This window comes from Lissotriton vulgaris, chromosome 7 (assembly GCF_964263255.1).
Source record: "Lissotriton vulgaris chromosome 7, aLisVul1.2, whole genome shotgun sequence".
Classification (NCBI taxonomy): Eukaryota; Metazoa; Chordata; class Amphibia; order Caudata; family Salamandridae; genus Lissotriton; species Lissotriton vulgaris.
The window spans coordinates 1,205,762,742-1,205,779,113 of record NC_141695.1 but is presented as its reverse complement, the minus strand read 5'-3'; the positions used below and the strand labels follow the sequence as shown (position 1 = coordinate 1,205,779,113).

The following is a 16,372-nucleotide window of genomic DNA, read 5'->3' as shown; positions in this document are numbered from 1 at the left end:
AGAATAAACACTCTAGGGTTAAATGCCAACTTGCTAACTTCTAGAGCTTAACACATTTCCTTTAGGACTTAATTCCAAAAACCAAAATCCTTTCAGCTGAAGCTTTTGGAAATGAACACAAAGGCACATTCATACTTGCACTCATGCAGCTGGGACGTTATGTTATAAAGCCTAGTCCAAATTCAGGTATAGGCAATGGAATTAAGAAGACTAGATATATTTACATTTACTGTACACTGCAAATTACATATTGCTCACCTGAAAATTGGCTCTAGAAACAACCATGAATTATTTGCACTGATTCAGCAAGTCAAAATGAAACTGTCTGAATTAGTGAAAATGTACGTACTGCTATGAATTGTCATTGGTTGGTTGTCTGCCCAGATGAGAAGGCAAGATTATCTCCACTTCGTGCCTTCTGCACTCACAAACCTAGACTGCTGCATTAAAACCCAAGATCCCACCTACTTAGCAGGAGACAGAGTGGGGTAATTCTTGTGTGATCCTGGGTGAAGCTGATACTTTGCTAACTGAAACCACTGCACATTGGCCCCTTAGAAACTCATAAGAGGCACCCAGTTTCATGTACATCATACAAAAAAGCTCAGTGCACAGGATCTGCCTCATACTTCTCTCTGCCCTCATTGCCTCATGTTTTACCTTGCAAATCTAGGCCCTCCGAAACAACTTTTATTTATTTATTTATTTGGACATTTGTAGAGCACACAGCTACCCCCAAAGGAGGTGTCCCAGCGCTAAGGCAGTCGACTGATACAGGTGCACAGTGATAACTTTTAGGAGCATTAGAAGAGCCAGGTTTTTACAGCTCGTCGGAAAGCAGGTACTGATTCATTCAGGCAGAGAGAGAATGGCTAAACAGTCCATAGTTTTGCGGTCCTCTGCCTCATGTCCTCGCCTTGCGAAAGCGAGGAATGACGAGGAGCTGCAGATGGTTGGATCTCAGGGCCCGGTCATGATGGTAATGTGGAAGTCTGGCTCTCAGGTAAGCTGGGCCTCGGCCCCTGGTGGCTCTGAGCACCAGGGTGAGTGCCTTAAATTCTATGTGCCTGATGACGAGAAGCCAATGGAGGTCTCTCAAGTGGGGGATGATGGAATGGTGATAAGGTACCTTGCATATAAATCTGGCTGCAGCGTGGGGGTCAGATAAGCAAGGAGTCCCAAATAGAGGCCGTTGGTGTAGTCCAGGTGAGAAGTAATAAGGGCGTCAATTACCGTCCTTCTGCAGCCAAATGGGAGGAAGTGGAGGAATCTCCTCAGAGTTCAAAGCTTACCAAAACAGGAGGAGAATACTTGCCTAATCTGAGATTTACAAGAGAGCTCATTGGCGAATCTGAACACCACGTTTCTGGCTCGGGGGGGGGGGGGGGTTAGCTCTTCGGGCCACCAAAGTACACTGCTGGTTGAAGAAGAGCACCTCGTTTTTCTCTGAGTTCAGCTACAGACAATTTTGAGTCAATTAAGCCAAGATGTTACTCATACACCTTCTAAAGTTGGCAAATGCAGCCTCTGATTGTTCTTTAAAGGAGAACAGTTGAGTGTCATCTGCATAGGAGATCACCTTTACTCCTCAGGATTCAGCAAGGGCTGCAAGTGGCAGTGTGTGGGCGTTGAAGAGGAGAGGACTCAGTGCAGATCCCTGGGGAACCCCACATACCAGGGGGTTCTGGAAGAACGTGAATAGTCTGAGGAAGACTTGCTCTGACCGGTACTCCAGAAAGGACCAGATCCAGGACAGGGCCGTGCCATGAATTCCCAGGCACTTTAATCTCTCCAAGAGAATCGAATGGGCCACTGTGTCGAAGGCGGCGGACAGGTCCATTAGCGTTGCCCTGGTTGACAGTCTCGCTGAACACTCTCAGACACTTCTAGGAGGGCGGTTCCCGTGCTATAGCCAATTCAGAGAGTTGACTCTGGACTAGCTGCTCAAGAATGTTTGCCTGAGCCAGCAGAAGAGAGATAGGTCTGAAGTTTTTATATTCTGCGGGGTCAGCATCCAGCTTCATGAGGATTGGCAGTAGGAAAGCCTGTTTCCACACTGCAGGGAAGATGCCTGAACTCAGGGAGGCATTCCAAATCTGGTTCAGAGGGTTATTAAGGCAGGTGGCCAGGAGTTTAAAAATCTGGGCTGGGATCACCAGGTGAGCCAGTTTTACAAGAGAATAGATATTTTAAGGAGTTATTGAGAGAAAAAGGAAGGAATGTAGTCAGCGCCTCAGTGTTGTCCGAATAGGCATTGTGCTCGGACAGGGTCAGATTGGAAGGGAAGGTGTCATATATAGATTGGATTTCGTCCTGGAAAAAAAATCAGACAATCCAGCACAGAGGAAAGCAGTAGGCTGTACAGTACTAACAAGAGCAGCAGGATTGGCAACGTCTTGAACAATTTTAAAAAGTGTTTTCGCAGAATTTTCTGCTAGTTTGATCTTGTGGGAGAAGTAAAGTCTCATGGTGCTGCGTTTAAGTTTGTGTACGTTTTTTAGGGCCTTTCTGTATGCAAGCTTGGCTTCGGGGTCATAGCATTGTCTCCAGGTGTGCTAAATTTTTTTACAAAGGCTTTTCTCATCTCGGGGGAGAACCACGAGGTTGATGGTCTCTTCCTGGTGGAGGTGACTAATCTGGAGGGGGCAACAAGGTCTAAAGTCTTAACCACCCAGTTATTAAAACTCACTGCATCATCGTCTGACAACTTGAGCGGGACTGTTAAGAGTGCAGGTGTCATACTAGGTGTCATACTATCTCTAGTGATATTGAGACAGTTTCGCCGTTTCTCAGGGTCTTGCTGTGGTCTGGACCTTTTATTTCCAAGTTTACTCAGCTTCCTCACCGGACCAACCAAGAAAGCAGTACTCTTCACAATACCCAATTAACTACCTTTTCAACGTAAACTTAGACTATTCTTTTCAACTAGCACCAGGAGAATTTGTTACACGTAGAGTCTAATGCTGAACTGTGGTTCCCCTACTTCCCCCAAACATTTCACGCCCATTTTCTAGGCAACTGAAGCTTATAGCTCATTGAAATGACATTTAATTGCCCTCTTCCATGACTCGCTGGAAAAATTACAACTATATAAGTAAAATAAACACAAGCTTTATCAAATATTATGTGGAACATTTGTGATGTGCAGAAAACAATACTCACCAAATCCTGGTAGAACATGACCTGCTGCTGCACCTCTGGGAGGGGGTAGACAGTGGTTGGGGTTACAGACCGCAGGTGCCAGTGAGTTAAAGCTGGGCCCCCACCACACACCTGAGAAAAGAAGGAAGAGCAGGTCAGTAGCTGGACAAACTCTCACTCTGCCAGAAAGGGCCTGAATACTGAAGACACACTTGAATCCTTCCAAGTGAAGTACTTATAGTGACAACATGGGATAGATCTGATGGCCACTGAGTATGCCATATAAACCGGTTCTAAAGTATTGAGACATCCCTACAGTCAAAGATTGACATAACTATTGCTACATGACCCACAATATCTTCAGCCTCTACCACCCCCTTGGAGCTAGAGGGACAGTCACTCTTAAGTCACATTCAATCTTTGCCCACTCTTCAGGAATCACCACAACAGATAAGCAGAAAGTCGGTGCACCCATTACTTCCTCTCCGGTGCAATTTCCTTCAAGGGTGAGAAGGGAAGCAACTATGTGGTTATTCACTGCAGTGTGCCCCCATACTGACTCTGCAGTAGACAAGATAACCATCAGGACACCTGGCAGTTAGAGTTTCTCCTATGTGGTAGTGAAGGGTAGATTTCTCCACTTACATCCACAGTGATAATAACAAAATGGCCAAGACAAGAAGCATCCAGACCGCCCCAACTAAGCAGAATTAACTCATACAACAGCACTACAAACCCCATAGAAAAAACCATGTCAAAAGAGTCACCTCAAGTTGAACTCTGAACACCCATAATCCTTAGTTATGTTGTGCTCACTCCACACCTTCCCCAGCATCTCAACATGTTCCCTTAGTCTGTTAACAAATACTCACCATAAAATCACAGTCTGTGGCTATGCAACTGATAAATTTACCATGGTGGGGCCTCGCGCACTCCTGAGGAAAAACACAAAGAATAAAATACGCATCTGCAATAAACAGGGCAACTAAACTCTGCAATAAGTACCTTCGGAGTTGGCATAAAGACTGTCTACGCAGTCTATTTGGTAGCAGTGTTCCATACACAAGACAGTATAATGGTGCATGCTATTCTACCAAGGAAACAAAACTCTCCCAGGATCCTCACCACTGCAGAGAGACACCATGCTGCTGCGCATGAGGTTGTGTCAAAGATCCCATGAAATTATTATTTTCTACTGCACACTAGATTGGATAGTTTTTGACCGTCAACTTCATTACCCCAAAACCACAACTATCTCCAAAAATACGCCAAATGCCTATTTGATTGGTAAAGATTAATTATTCATTCAACTACATATAATCATGATTTTCCGCTGACATTACCATTTAAGATGATGTTGATTTTGGATAATGGTGAAAATAACTTTTACGTGTGCCAAAATGAAGGGATGAAAATCAATACATTTCTTCATGGTATTAATATTATGCATATGATCATATGGACGGTGAACCTCCTACTGTAGATTATACTGGACTTTCCTCTGTTTTTATATTCCTTAAAACAGTTCCTTGGTCCCTGTTCTTGGAGATACATTTCAGAAAATAACTGCTGTTCATGGGGTTTTGTAATATTTGCCAATCAGAAACTTCAGAAAAACGGAATTGCAAGCAGTGCTAAAACTGTCCCTCCAGGAAATATAAATACAGGTTTTCCTAGTTTGTTCATTGCATTATAAGAGACGTGGATGGCCGTGCACCCTGAAACAGAATTTAATGGCATCACTACAGGAACAGATGTCAGATTGTGGCATCACTCTAGATACCCACCTGAGACCCACGTCATTACAGTAACCCAGTGTCCGACTAAAATCACGTAATGATCCTGACATCATTGTCCGACATGCTATGGAGACAGGGAGTCAGGCAGTGACGTCACTGCAGTAACCGCGCAACAGACGGACAGCGCTGAATGACCCTGACAGAAGATTGTAAAATTATTCCACGTTATACCTAAAGGAACCAGACATCTGACTGACCTCACAATGGGAATTGTAGACAACATTACTAAATAATCCATACATCAGACAAGAACTTTTTTTAGAAAAAACCCATGTTAGACTTCTACACCACACAGCGAGAGTGAAGTCAGATTATGGCATCACTATGACAATCTGCTGTCAGACTCACATAATACAAGAAATGTGTTTCTTTACCCCGCCCAATATAAAATCCAGAACTTATACCTATGCAAGCACATGTCTGCCCGAATAAGCACACAAGGGCAGACCAGTGACTCTGTAAATAGCAGATATCAGGATTTTGGAAACAAAATTAAATATTTGTGCCCTTTTACTCCCGCAGCGTATAAATCACAGGACATGAACAGGATTTTACTAATAAAAAAATATACTCGAAAAAAAGAAATGCAGAGTATTGCGCAAGAGTCTAAGAATAGGAATGGAGCACAATATGCATACCTCATATTTGTAGACTTCAATTGTGTGGACTTCCCCTCCAGTGCGGAGATCTGTAGGTGAGGCACAGAGACAAACATGTTAAAAAAAATGGGTATAATTGGTGCAGTATCACAGTATCAGTAGTTAGAGGGAGACTTTTCAAATAGTTTGGCAGTTTCCATCCCAGCACAGCTTACAAAGTTGCATTGTATTGTAATTGCATATTTATAGTGCTTACTACCTCAGACGAGGCGTCGAATCGCATTTTTGGAGAGTAGCATGGATTAGTGGTGAATTAGTATAGTGAAATATGAAAGTAATTTGAGTGGTGGATATGTTAGTTATTTGGATTGAGAAGGAAGAGGGAAGGGTCTAGTAATTTTTTTTGTGAGTTTATAGCTGTAGGAGGGGGTTTGGGATGAGTAAAGGGGGGAGGTGGAGGGGAGTTAGTCTCGAGAAATATGAAATTAATTTGAGGGGTAGACATGTTATTCTGTTTTTTGGATTGAAAAGGAAATGTGGAGGGATAGAAGTGGGAAGGAGGGATAGAATAGCAGTAGGAGAAGGTTTGGGATGAGTAAAAGGGAGGTGGAGGGGGAAGAGTTAGGGGTAAGGGTAGAAAGACTTGTTTGGGTGATCCGAATAGTAAAAGAGGTATGAGATGATGCAAGGAGGGGTAGAGGAGGGAAGAGTCTAGAAAGGGTTATTTTGGGGACGAATGAGAGAGGAGAGTGGATGTAGAGGATATATTGATAGAGGTATAGGGTGCGCAATAGGATAGTGCATTGGAAAGAGTAGTGGGAAGAGGTTTGGGATGAGTCAGAGTTGAGGTAGGAATACATTGAGAGCTGTATAGGGCGAGAAAGAGTACTGTATTGGATATGCTGAATTAGAAGAAAAGTAATAAATATATAGATACATAAGTACATGGGATATATATATCTATACTACTATTATAAAGCGAGAACTGTGAACCTTTGAGGTGGGTAAACTCGGGAACCACTGCGCCAATCCAAACACCCAATACACCATTGGAATTGTCAGGGTCTGCAGAGTGACATAGGCTATATACCACAAAAAATATACGTTCTTTAAAAAAATATACGTACAAAAAAAAAGTAGTCCCTTGGAAGTAGCGCCGGCGTGTGCGCTAACGACGTGCGTGCTGACATCATCAGGAGCGTGGACAGGAGCGGCGGACAGGAGCGGTGATCTTTGACGGACTGGAGCGGGCTGAGGTACGTGAAGCGCGGGGAGGAGCGGTGAACTTTGGCAGATTGGAGCGGGCTGAGGAAGGTGAAGCGCGGGGAGGAGCGGTAAACTTTGGCAGACTGGAGCGGGCCGTGTGCAGCTGATTGGGGGCCCTGAAGGTGGCGGTTAACTTTGGCGGACTACAGCGGGATGAGGAAGATGAAGTTTGAGGAGCGGCGGCGCCCGCGGTGGGCTGACGTAGGTGAGTGTGGGGTTGCAGCGTGGAGCAGACAGGAGCGCAGGGAAGTTTGAGAGCCTGATTGCTCCCGGACAAGGTCGGGACAGGATATTATATATATATATATATATATATATATATATATATATATATATATATATATATATTATAGCGTCATGTGATCAAGGTCCAGGTCGGACCGAAACGCGTCATGGCGGCATACTGATGCAGGCGGAACTTTTTCTTTAAATAAACTTTAAGAAAGCACGAAATACTGGGTCCGCGCTTATCTATCCCAGTCCTGTCTGTCGAGTGGATTCTAAAGATAGAGTACTGGAATATATATATATATATATATATATATATATATATATATATATATATATATATATATATACATATACATATATATACACACACATACATACATACATACATATATGGAAAATAGTATATGTAGATTAAAGATGCATTTAATAAACTCTGGCTTTCAAGTGTTATTGTACATTAAATTAATTATAATTGTTTGGGGGTGATTCAATAGTGAAGCAATTGTAGATAGTTAAGATAAAAGATTTACTTATTTATGCAGTCACTTATATACATGTTAAAAAGATGAATAATGCAACTATCAGTAATTTGTACATTTGCAAAGCAGAAATAACGAATATCTATATTAAAAAAACAATTATTATACAAGTTTATACAAATTAATACACATATAGTACATATCTATAGTCCAAATAAATGCTTATATACAGGAGGGATATGCTGTATATTTATGTTTGCGTATGGTGGTTATGTGAAGAGGAACCAATTCTTGAGTAGTTTTCTGAAGATACAGTGGTTATCCGTGGATCTTAAGTTGGGGGTAAACAATTCAATAGTTTGGCTGCTTGAACAGAGAAGGATGTGCCACCCATGGATTTTTTTGTTGTACGTTGGGATTTTGAGGCGAAGTGCCACTCTAGAGCGGAGGATCCTTTTTTGAACGTGTTTGGAGATATAATTCCTGATGAAGAGAGGTCCCATTCAATGTATTGCTTTGTGGATGATACAAAGCAGCTTGAACGGGGACCTTCTGGCAACCAGTAACCAATGCAGGGCTTTCAAGGCAGGGGAGATGTGGTCATGTGGCTTTATATGTAAAAGTAGTCTGGCAACCGAGTTCTGAATCCATTGTAGTCTTTTCATAGTTGTTAAAGGTGATCCATGGTAGAGGCTATTGGGGTATCGAGTTTGGACAGAACAAGAGCGTGGTAGCCTGGACCTTGTGTGGCAATCCCAGACGGGGGAAGATTCATCGCAGAGTTTTTATAGTAACAAAGCTTGATATTGCTAGTTTGTTCAATTGGGCATTCCATGACAGCATGGATTCCATGGTCATTCTGAGGTATCTTACTTCCTTCGATATTTTAGGCGGTGTTCCCAGATCATCAGGCCAGGGGTCCTAATTTTTCCAATCACCACACTTCACTATTTTATTTTGGAAGCATTCAATTTGAGATGGTTCCATGTCATTAATTGATCCACAGCTCTGTGACAACTGAAAATTGGCAACTTTCCAATGACTTTGGGGTATTCCAGTTAAAGGAGTATTTGTATGTCATCTGAATAGTTATGGCACATGAGGTGACATTGATTGATCAGTGCCGGTAACTACTTCATGTAGATGTGGAAAAGCATAGGCGAGATGATAGAGCCTTGAGGGACCCCTGCTTTTGTAAAGTCCGGTTTGGACAAGAAAGGGGGGGGGGTGGTATGGATGACATTAGTTCTGTTGCCAAGGTAGGATGTGATCCAGTCTAGCTCCTTGGCTGCTCGGCATTTTCCCCTGCTGTGCTGAGAAATCGAAAATCCCCCTTATCATGACGAGCTGGGCTCGGCATGAGCGTGTGAGCGCCCTGCTTCATGACGAGCCCAGCTCGTCATGAGCCTGGAAGGGGTTAAAGCAGTCTCTTCAATGCCAGCTTCGTAGAGTCTTTTTATCAGCTTCATGGTCAACAGTGTCAAAGGCAGCTGAGAGGTCCAAAAGAAGTAGCGCAGCAACACAGCTCCCATCAACTGTGTTCTTCAGGTCATTCCCAGATGGCAACGAGGGAAGACTCTGTTCTCTTCCTGGATGGAATTCCGTTTGGAAGTCTGAAATTATGACATTATCTTCAATGAATTGGGATATCTGGGTGAACACTGCTCTTTCTATCAGTTTGCCCAGGAAAAGTCCGTTTGTAATCGATCTGTAGTTGTCAGGGTTCAGCGGGTCCATGTTTGTTTTCTTCAGTACTGGGTGTATGTATCTGAGTTCTTCCAGAAATATTCCGGCAGTTAAGGAATTGTTGATGATTCTTCTTACTGGTGTGGCCTTGTAATGATTTGCCAGTTTGTCTGTGACATCTTGAGTAAAGGGATGAGCTGCTTCTAGGCAATTTGGTTTACGAAATTCATTGAGAATTTAATACAATTCTTTATTTGTACATTTAGCATTTTGAATTCTATCTGAATAGTACTTTTTCTTAGCTTTTTTGATAGCAGACTTGTATATTCTGTTACGTTTCTGTAGGCAAAGTTTATCTTGATCGGTGCTTGTTTTGAGCCAGACACGTTGCAGCTTTGAAATTTGCTGTGTTATCTCTTATTTCTGCATTTCTCCAAGGTGCTTGGTTTCTTTTGTTCCGTTAGGTCGTTTTTTGTGGTATTAGGATATTAAAAGCTTCCTGTAGCCACTCATATAGTTTTTTAACAATGTATTGTGTCTAGATCTGTACTGGATGTTAGTTGTGCTTCTAAGTGTTACAAATTGAGTTTGTTCCATGGTCGATAGGCGGATGTATGTAAGGTGGTTTTAGATGCGTTGCTTTAGGTCGTATTATGTTGGAAAGAAAGCAAATAGTGGTCTGATCATGTGACTGGAGTCATTGTGCTGTTAATAGTGTGAATGAGTATGCTCCTCTATTAGGTGAATGAGAGAACTTCAGTGATTTGAAGGTGAATGATCTTGGTGCTAGATGGGTGAGACCAAATGGCATAAAAAGCTCCAGGGTGGCTCAGGCAGATTCTTACGTATCTGTTCCATAGTCTAAACCAAACACTGCTACAGACATAGCTTTCTTACTCGGGAGAATCTTTTCCACTCCTGGTGCCTCTAATCACAGCTGCCTTGAATGCAACATCACGTAACCAGAAATGGTCTGACTATCCGAGTCCCAAATAATGTGAAGAGTTTGCTGCTTCCTCTGGGGAGAGAGGGGGTGTGGGGCAGGGAATAGTTGTGGTTCGGGGTTATTTTCAGTAATTCTTACTGTTGATTATGCTGATAATCTTGTTTTTCTTCAAAAGTCAATTGCTGATCCATGCCTCTGTAATGTGATGCTGCAGTGGACTTTGGTGTACAGGGCCATGCGCCTATTGTGCAAATTGACGAATAAAGATTGTTTTTTTTTTAAAAAAAAAAGAGTTTGCTGCTTCTGCAACCAAAAGCCTGCACGTCTACACCTCCCATCCCCAACTGTAATATTTACCCCAGTGGTGCATAGGTTCCACTCCACCCCCAAAGATTTCTCACTGCAATACCTACCCCAGAGGCGCACAGTTCCATCTTCGCTCCCCGACAGACACTCTTGGAACTGCTCCCGGAGAGCCAGGCAGTGAATATAATCCTTGTGCCCCTTCAGGACATGCTGCATGGTGTAGAGAGAAAACAGGCATGAAACCACAACATATGAAAGGGGTATAAGCAAGGAGGAAGGGGAAAAAGGTATTAGGGTCAACAAATATGCAAAGGGCTATTTCGGAGCAGCAGGGATGTTGAACAAAACAAAGTAGTGAACACAAGTAGCTAAAAGAGGAAGGAATCAAGCAACTAGGGACAAACTGAATAAAAGAAGAATATGTTAACTCCGTGACTAAGATGGATGCAGCAAACACTGCCAATGACCCCGAAAAAATGTGCCTCTTTCTTTCCCCCTCTACAATAGATGAAAGAAAGACAATATTTTACCGTAAAGGTCCCAGATTCTAAGTCCATCACGTGAACGTAGGTATCTCCTCCTCCCATGAGAAGTGTGTCATCCTGTGAAAAAAAGTACGGAAGAGAGAGGCAACATAAAACGGGGAAGGGAGATAAGAAGATATCATTTTATAGACAATCTAGTACATGCCACAGACAAGTTCTAACAGCTTTGAATGTACAAGTACATCTCGGATGAGAGGAGCCACAGAAAGTGGTAGGAAGAGGGAGGATCTTCAGGGGCACAGTGGAATTTCGCACCAGATTAGGAGGCAGAACCTCACCTTCTTGTTAAGAACGATGCTGTTGATCTCTGGGATTTCCAAACTCGCCCTGTCATGACAGAAAGAGCTAGCTTCAGACATGTGCAAATGAAGCATTACAGAAACAATGATATAATTTTTCTATTTGTGCCTTTAAAATAATTCAGCTATGCAGCATCATGGCATCCAGTCCTGCACATTTCACTCACTGCTTTGAACGTGCAAGATCTAAGAATGATTTTAGTGGGGTTTTTATGTATGCTAAAATCGGAAGGGCATGCTTCTGTTCAGAAGGGAATTTATAAAATTCTATGAATATTTGTGCAATGTTGGAGTCTCTCAAATTACTTGAGCTGTTTAATTCGTACTCTTCTTTTGACATTTTCATTTTGTACTTTAGGTAGTTAGTAAGGAGGAAGAAGCTTGCAAGCCATGTTGCTTTCATGCTGGTTTTTTGCTTCTATATTCAATGGAGTTCATCTAACTTCTACAGATGATTTCTAGATCATTTTGAAGCTCCCTGATCTTTTGCGAAATATATCAGGATTATCTGCTCAGTGTTGATCCTCCTGGGCTTTTGTTTTGGACTACTTTCTTGATAAATGCATATTTTATTTTGCTCCTTCATGTGGCTATAAAATTGCAACAGTTGTTATGAAGGACACAGTTAGCGTACGATTGGTATAAAATATGCTTCATGGAAAGTTCTACATTGCTTATAAATAACTTGTTCGGAAATAATAGAACATTATAAAAACTTGGCTTGCACAGATTTTGTGTCAACCAAGCTTTAACTGTAATAAGATTTACGTGCTATGAGTCCAATATAATTTGTAGTTGGTTCTCTTTTCATAACATGAAAAAGCATTACATGAACTGACTGCACGCATAGCCTCCAAACCTCAAATAAGTCAATATTTTAAACAATGTGTTGAAATGCTAGTGCGCTTTAGATTGACAAAATAAGGCATTTGTTGCACATTCTGATAAACAACATAAAACCAGATTATGCGGACAGGATCAGGAACTACGAGCTATATTGGGATTAAGAGATTCATTGGAATTCCGCTCCTCCCAAGTTTTTCCACCAGGAATCTATAGGTCGGGTGTCTATAAACAGACAGGTAATGTTGCACCAGTCTTCCCCAAATTCTATCTGGAGACGTATTTCCAAGCATGGGCAATCTAGAGATATAATGTGTGCTAAATAATACTGGTAATTCAGCCGTGAAAGGTTCTGTTCAACTCGGACAGTGAATGGATTACCTTATAACATAGATGAGCACATGTACGATATATAAGAAATATGGTAGCAATAAACAGATTAGGTATTGCTGTGAAATCTAAATTTCCTCCATTTGCAAAAGCTTTTGAGAACTATAAACATTGTTGTTTCTTGTAAGTAATCTTTAACCTACAAAGAGCAAATGGAAGCAGTAATGTTTCCCTCGTTTGTTAGCCCTTTCGCAGGTATTTGAGAAACTAAGAAACTAACAATGGCCGCTGGCCTAGGGCAGTCACTTATTTTACCTTTGGATGCTGTTTGGGTACGAATTGCTTGGATCTACCTCTGAATGTGTATTATCAAGTCACGGGGTCAACCAATTCAAAGTCAATGTCCCAAAATACTAATTTGGTTACTCCTCAAGGAACTCTTGATCTAATAATTGCCCCCCATTAGCATTTTTTTAAACTACAAACTTGAGGAAATAATGGAAAACATATTATTGTAGGGGTCCAGCTAATGCTGATTTCTGGTGGCTACACATGTTGCAGCAGCAGCTACAAGTCCATTATCAGTACCACGTCACCACTGCTGGAATAGGCCGCCATGATCCCTGGTTGTCCATTATGGACGACTGGACCACAGTATGCTCTGTGTAGCTACTGCAATGGGGCAGATTCTAGTCCTCAGACATCCTGAGCTCCCAGACCAGGCCAGTGGCCAGCTGCAGTCACCCCTCATGGATAACCCAGGGGTAGTTTTATGGGTGGCATCAATTAGGTATGAGGCACGCTGGATAGTCCATCACAACAGACTGCTACTGCCCTCAATCGTCAGGTCATATGAAAGATGATTAGGGGTTGCCGGATATCAAAGAGGCACCAATATTAGTGCAGGTATGTCCCCACACTGCACATATATACAATAACGGATTAGAAAAAGAGTGGGGAGTCAGAGGTCAGAGGTCAGGCTGCATGTTAGCTGCTTGCCCTACACCAAGTCAAGAACTGATTAGAGAGTTAAGGAGCTCACCTCCATGAATTATTTCCCTCCCCAGCACAGACCACACTACTAGGAAGGAGGAGTTGCTCCAGACTGGGGAAGGAAATCCTTAAGCCCACCAATATCAGCACCTTGGCCGGCTGCTACAGGGTAGCTTGAACCAAGAGCAGACCTCAGGAAAGCACGGTTGGGTAGCAGGACAACTGTCACATTTAAGAAAAGAGGACTGGTGGCAAATCACTAATGGTGGATCTATAAACCACGGATAGAGTTGAGGTCATATAGATGCCTTCAGACAGGACTCTATGGTCACTTAAAGAGCCATGGCAGATGGCAGACCGTCTGCTGGGGTTTCTCTCTTACAAATTACGTTATTGTTTGATTGTTGGAGCGTGTAAGGAAAGTAACTTGCTTCTTAGCTTGAAATGTCGTGGCTAGGACTACAACCCCCTCCAAATGAGGGACCGCAGACTTGTTTGCCTACAACTCGAGATTCCAAGATTTCCTGCAGTGTTCGGGTCATCTAGCTTGTCAGCAGTGGCTGCTTTGCAGTGTGTAAAATTGTCAACCATACTCTTTCCAGGCCCAGTTTGGGAGACCTGGTGGGTTACAGAGATTGGCGGTTGGGTGTGGGAAGGGGCTCTAGGGACTCTGCCTGGGGAGGGGAGGGCTGGATGGGGAGGCCATTGGCCATCTGTCCCTTGGGACCCATAGAAAGATTCTGGATCCGTTCTGAACTGTTCAGAGGACCTGGACTTCCTGTCAGCACAGAGATTATACATTTACTGTTGCTTCTGCCTCCCCACTGAACCTACCTCAGCCAAACCCTGCCTTAGCATTAGTTGTGGGGGGTTGTGCTCATTGTCAGATTGCCCTTCTAGCACTGAAGGTTCCCTATCAGCAGAGGGGACTCATTGGTGAGCTTTGTTTTCATATGGCAAAAAAAGAACAATTCTTCTGTTAATCACTTTCTTGATGGTAGGAACGTGCAATGGAATGTGTTGAGGTGGGTGAGGTTGACTGTGAGATTGGTAGGTCTCCATTCCCTTTCCTCTGTGTGTATGGCACAATTGTTCCAGGAGATTCTGCCCACTGTGCTGTTTAGAGGATCATGTTTTCAGCTGCGCCCTACATTCTACAATGGTTTTTAGAATTTTCCTGCAAACGTTGACGAGTGTGTTGACATCCGAGTTGGCTGAAGAGAGCTATGCAGGTTGTCAGAAATAGCATGATAACAATGCTTCATTCATCATTGCAAACCTCTACCAACAAGTAGCTGCCACAATGTGAAGCACCAACCTGCAAGTCCTGCAGTATTTATCAGTAGGAGTGTGAACTACATGCATGGCAGGTTTAGCAGAGAGAAGCATGTAATGATGGGACAGGCTGTCCTGTCAGGAATTGGAAGGGTAACGCTTTATCAAACAATCTATATTACTTTATTCGATTTTGTATTAAAAATCATACAAGTGAGATGTGATAAACGGTCCAACAACATTATACATAAAAATACAATTTAAAAAAATGACAATGTACAAGTATAGAAATCATCAAGAGCCAGTTATCCCCAGGATCAAACTATAATGCAGAATTATAAACCCCCATACGGAACTTTGACACATTACAACAGGCTTTATGTTTTTCTAAAAGTTGCTAATATAATACAGCAGGTCGAGCCTGATAAAAATCAAAGGAAATAAAAAATGGGTTTAAGTACTTATGCCAGCGAGTTTTAAATAAAGGACAAATCAGAACAATGTGCAAGGTATAACATTTAGGTAACAGATCATAATTCAGTGGTTTAGAGTACTTAAACCAGAGACCATCGGGACAGATCAGCTGATGGAACACACCAGCCTCAAATAGGCCAACAAACGACGCTGGTGAAACTGAATAGGCATATCACAGAGAAGGTAAGGCTCTGTACCGGGAACTGTTTTAACCATGACATATCTTCAGAATGATGGCTTGACCAGAGCTGAGGCTTCCCTCTCAACTGCAACTCAATTGTAAAATGCCCCTCTCATCCAGGTAACATCATATTTGAAAATTCCCTGGGGATTTGTAAATAGCTCCGGTCTCCCAAGGGTTTTGAGACGGTCTTTAACAGAGACCAGCTAAGAAATATTAGCCATGTTATCCAACTGCATATAGTCATAAATTACTGATTTTATTAGGAGATAAATCTTCATTGAGCCATGCTGCACACCATAACAAAAGAGGTCACAGCCGGATCTAATCTTCGTGCAGTATCACAGTGAGAGTACATTGCCCAACTCCCAGGAGATGCCGAAGAAATTTGTTCTCTGCCACCCCAATTGGGTCTAGGTTCACGTAAACCTAGATCTCAAACTAAAGTGGAAAGGGGAATAAACTTAGCTTTAAATCTCTAGTATTATTCTCAAAGGCTTTTGTCCCAGGCACTTGGAGAAGTCACTGACTCCGGCACATACCCTCTTAAGGTTTCCAATATTCTTTGTTAGCGGTTACCAACAAAGCCTATGATCTATTAAAATTCATAAATTGGTCAAATGTTCTACCTTACTTAAAATACGACCTTGGACAGAAAAAGTGGCATTTTGGGGGGGGGTTTTGGACTCTAAACCGTAACAGGTGACTTTTTAAAATTAGTGAGTAAATCCAAACTACCCATAAAACCAACAAAATATTCTAAAAGCTGCTGCAAACATCTGGTAGTGTGAGAAATTAAAACAGCGTCATCTGCGTAGAGGAGAGCCAGAAGCGGTCTACTCCAGACTCTCGGAACATCAATGCCCAGCACAAAAAGCGCATTCTCCAAGCAATAAATAGACATGATGAAAAGAAAGGGGGCCAAAATACAGCCCTGCTAGACGCCCCCTTATCACATAGACAGAGCCTGATGGTTAAT

At 42.5% G+C, this 16,372-nt stretch overlaps 1 protein-coding gene across 1 annotated transcript in view; it reads right to left on the bottom strand.

The window, feature by feature from the left end:
• The window catches only part of THOC6 (THO complex subunit 6), a 152,364-nt gene that overhangs the window by 37,968 nt on the left and 98,024 nt on the right, over positions 1-16,372 (bottom strand). Inside the window, exons 6-11 of the mRNA XM_086931721.1 lie at positions 11,277-11,325; positions 10,984-11,055; positions 10,561-10,663; positions 5,579-5,628; positions 4,014-4,076; positions 3,163-3,273 (exon numbers count right to left, since the gene is read on the bottom strand). Coding sequence (XP_086787847.1) covers positions 3,163-3,273; positions 4,014-4,076; positions 5,579-5,628; positions 10,561-10,663; positions 10,984-11,055; positions 11,277-11,325 — 448 coding nt within the window. The remainder of the gene's footprint in view (positions 1-3,162; positions 3,274-4,013; positions 4,077-5,578; positions 5,629-10,560; positions 10,664-10,983; positions 11,056-11,276; positions 11,326-16,372) is intronic.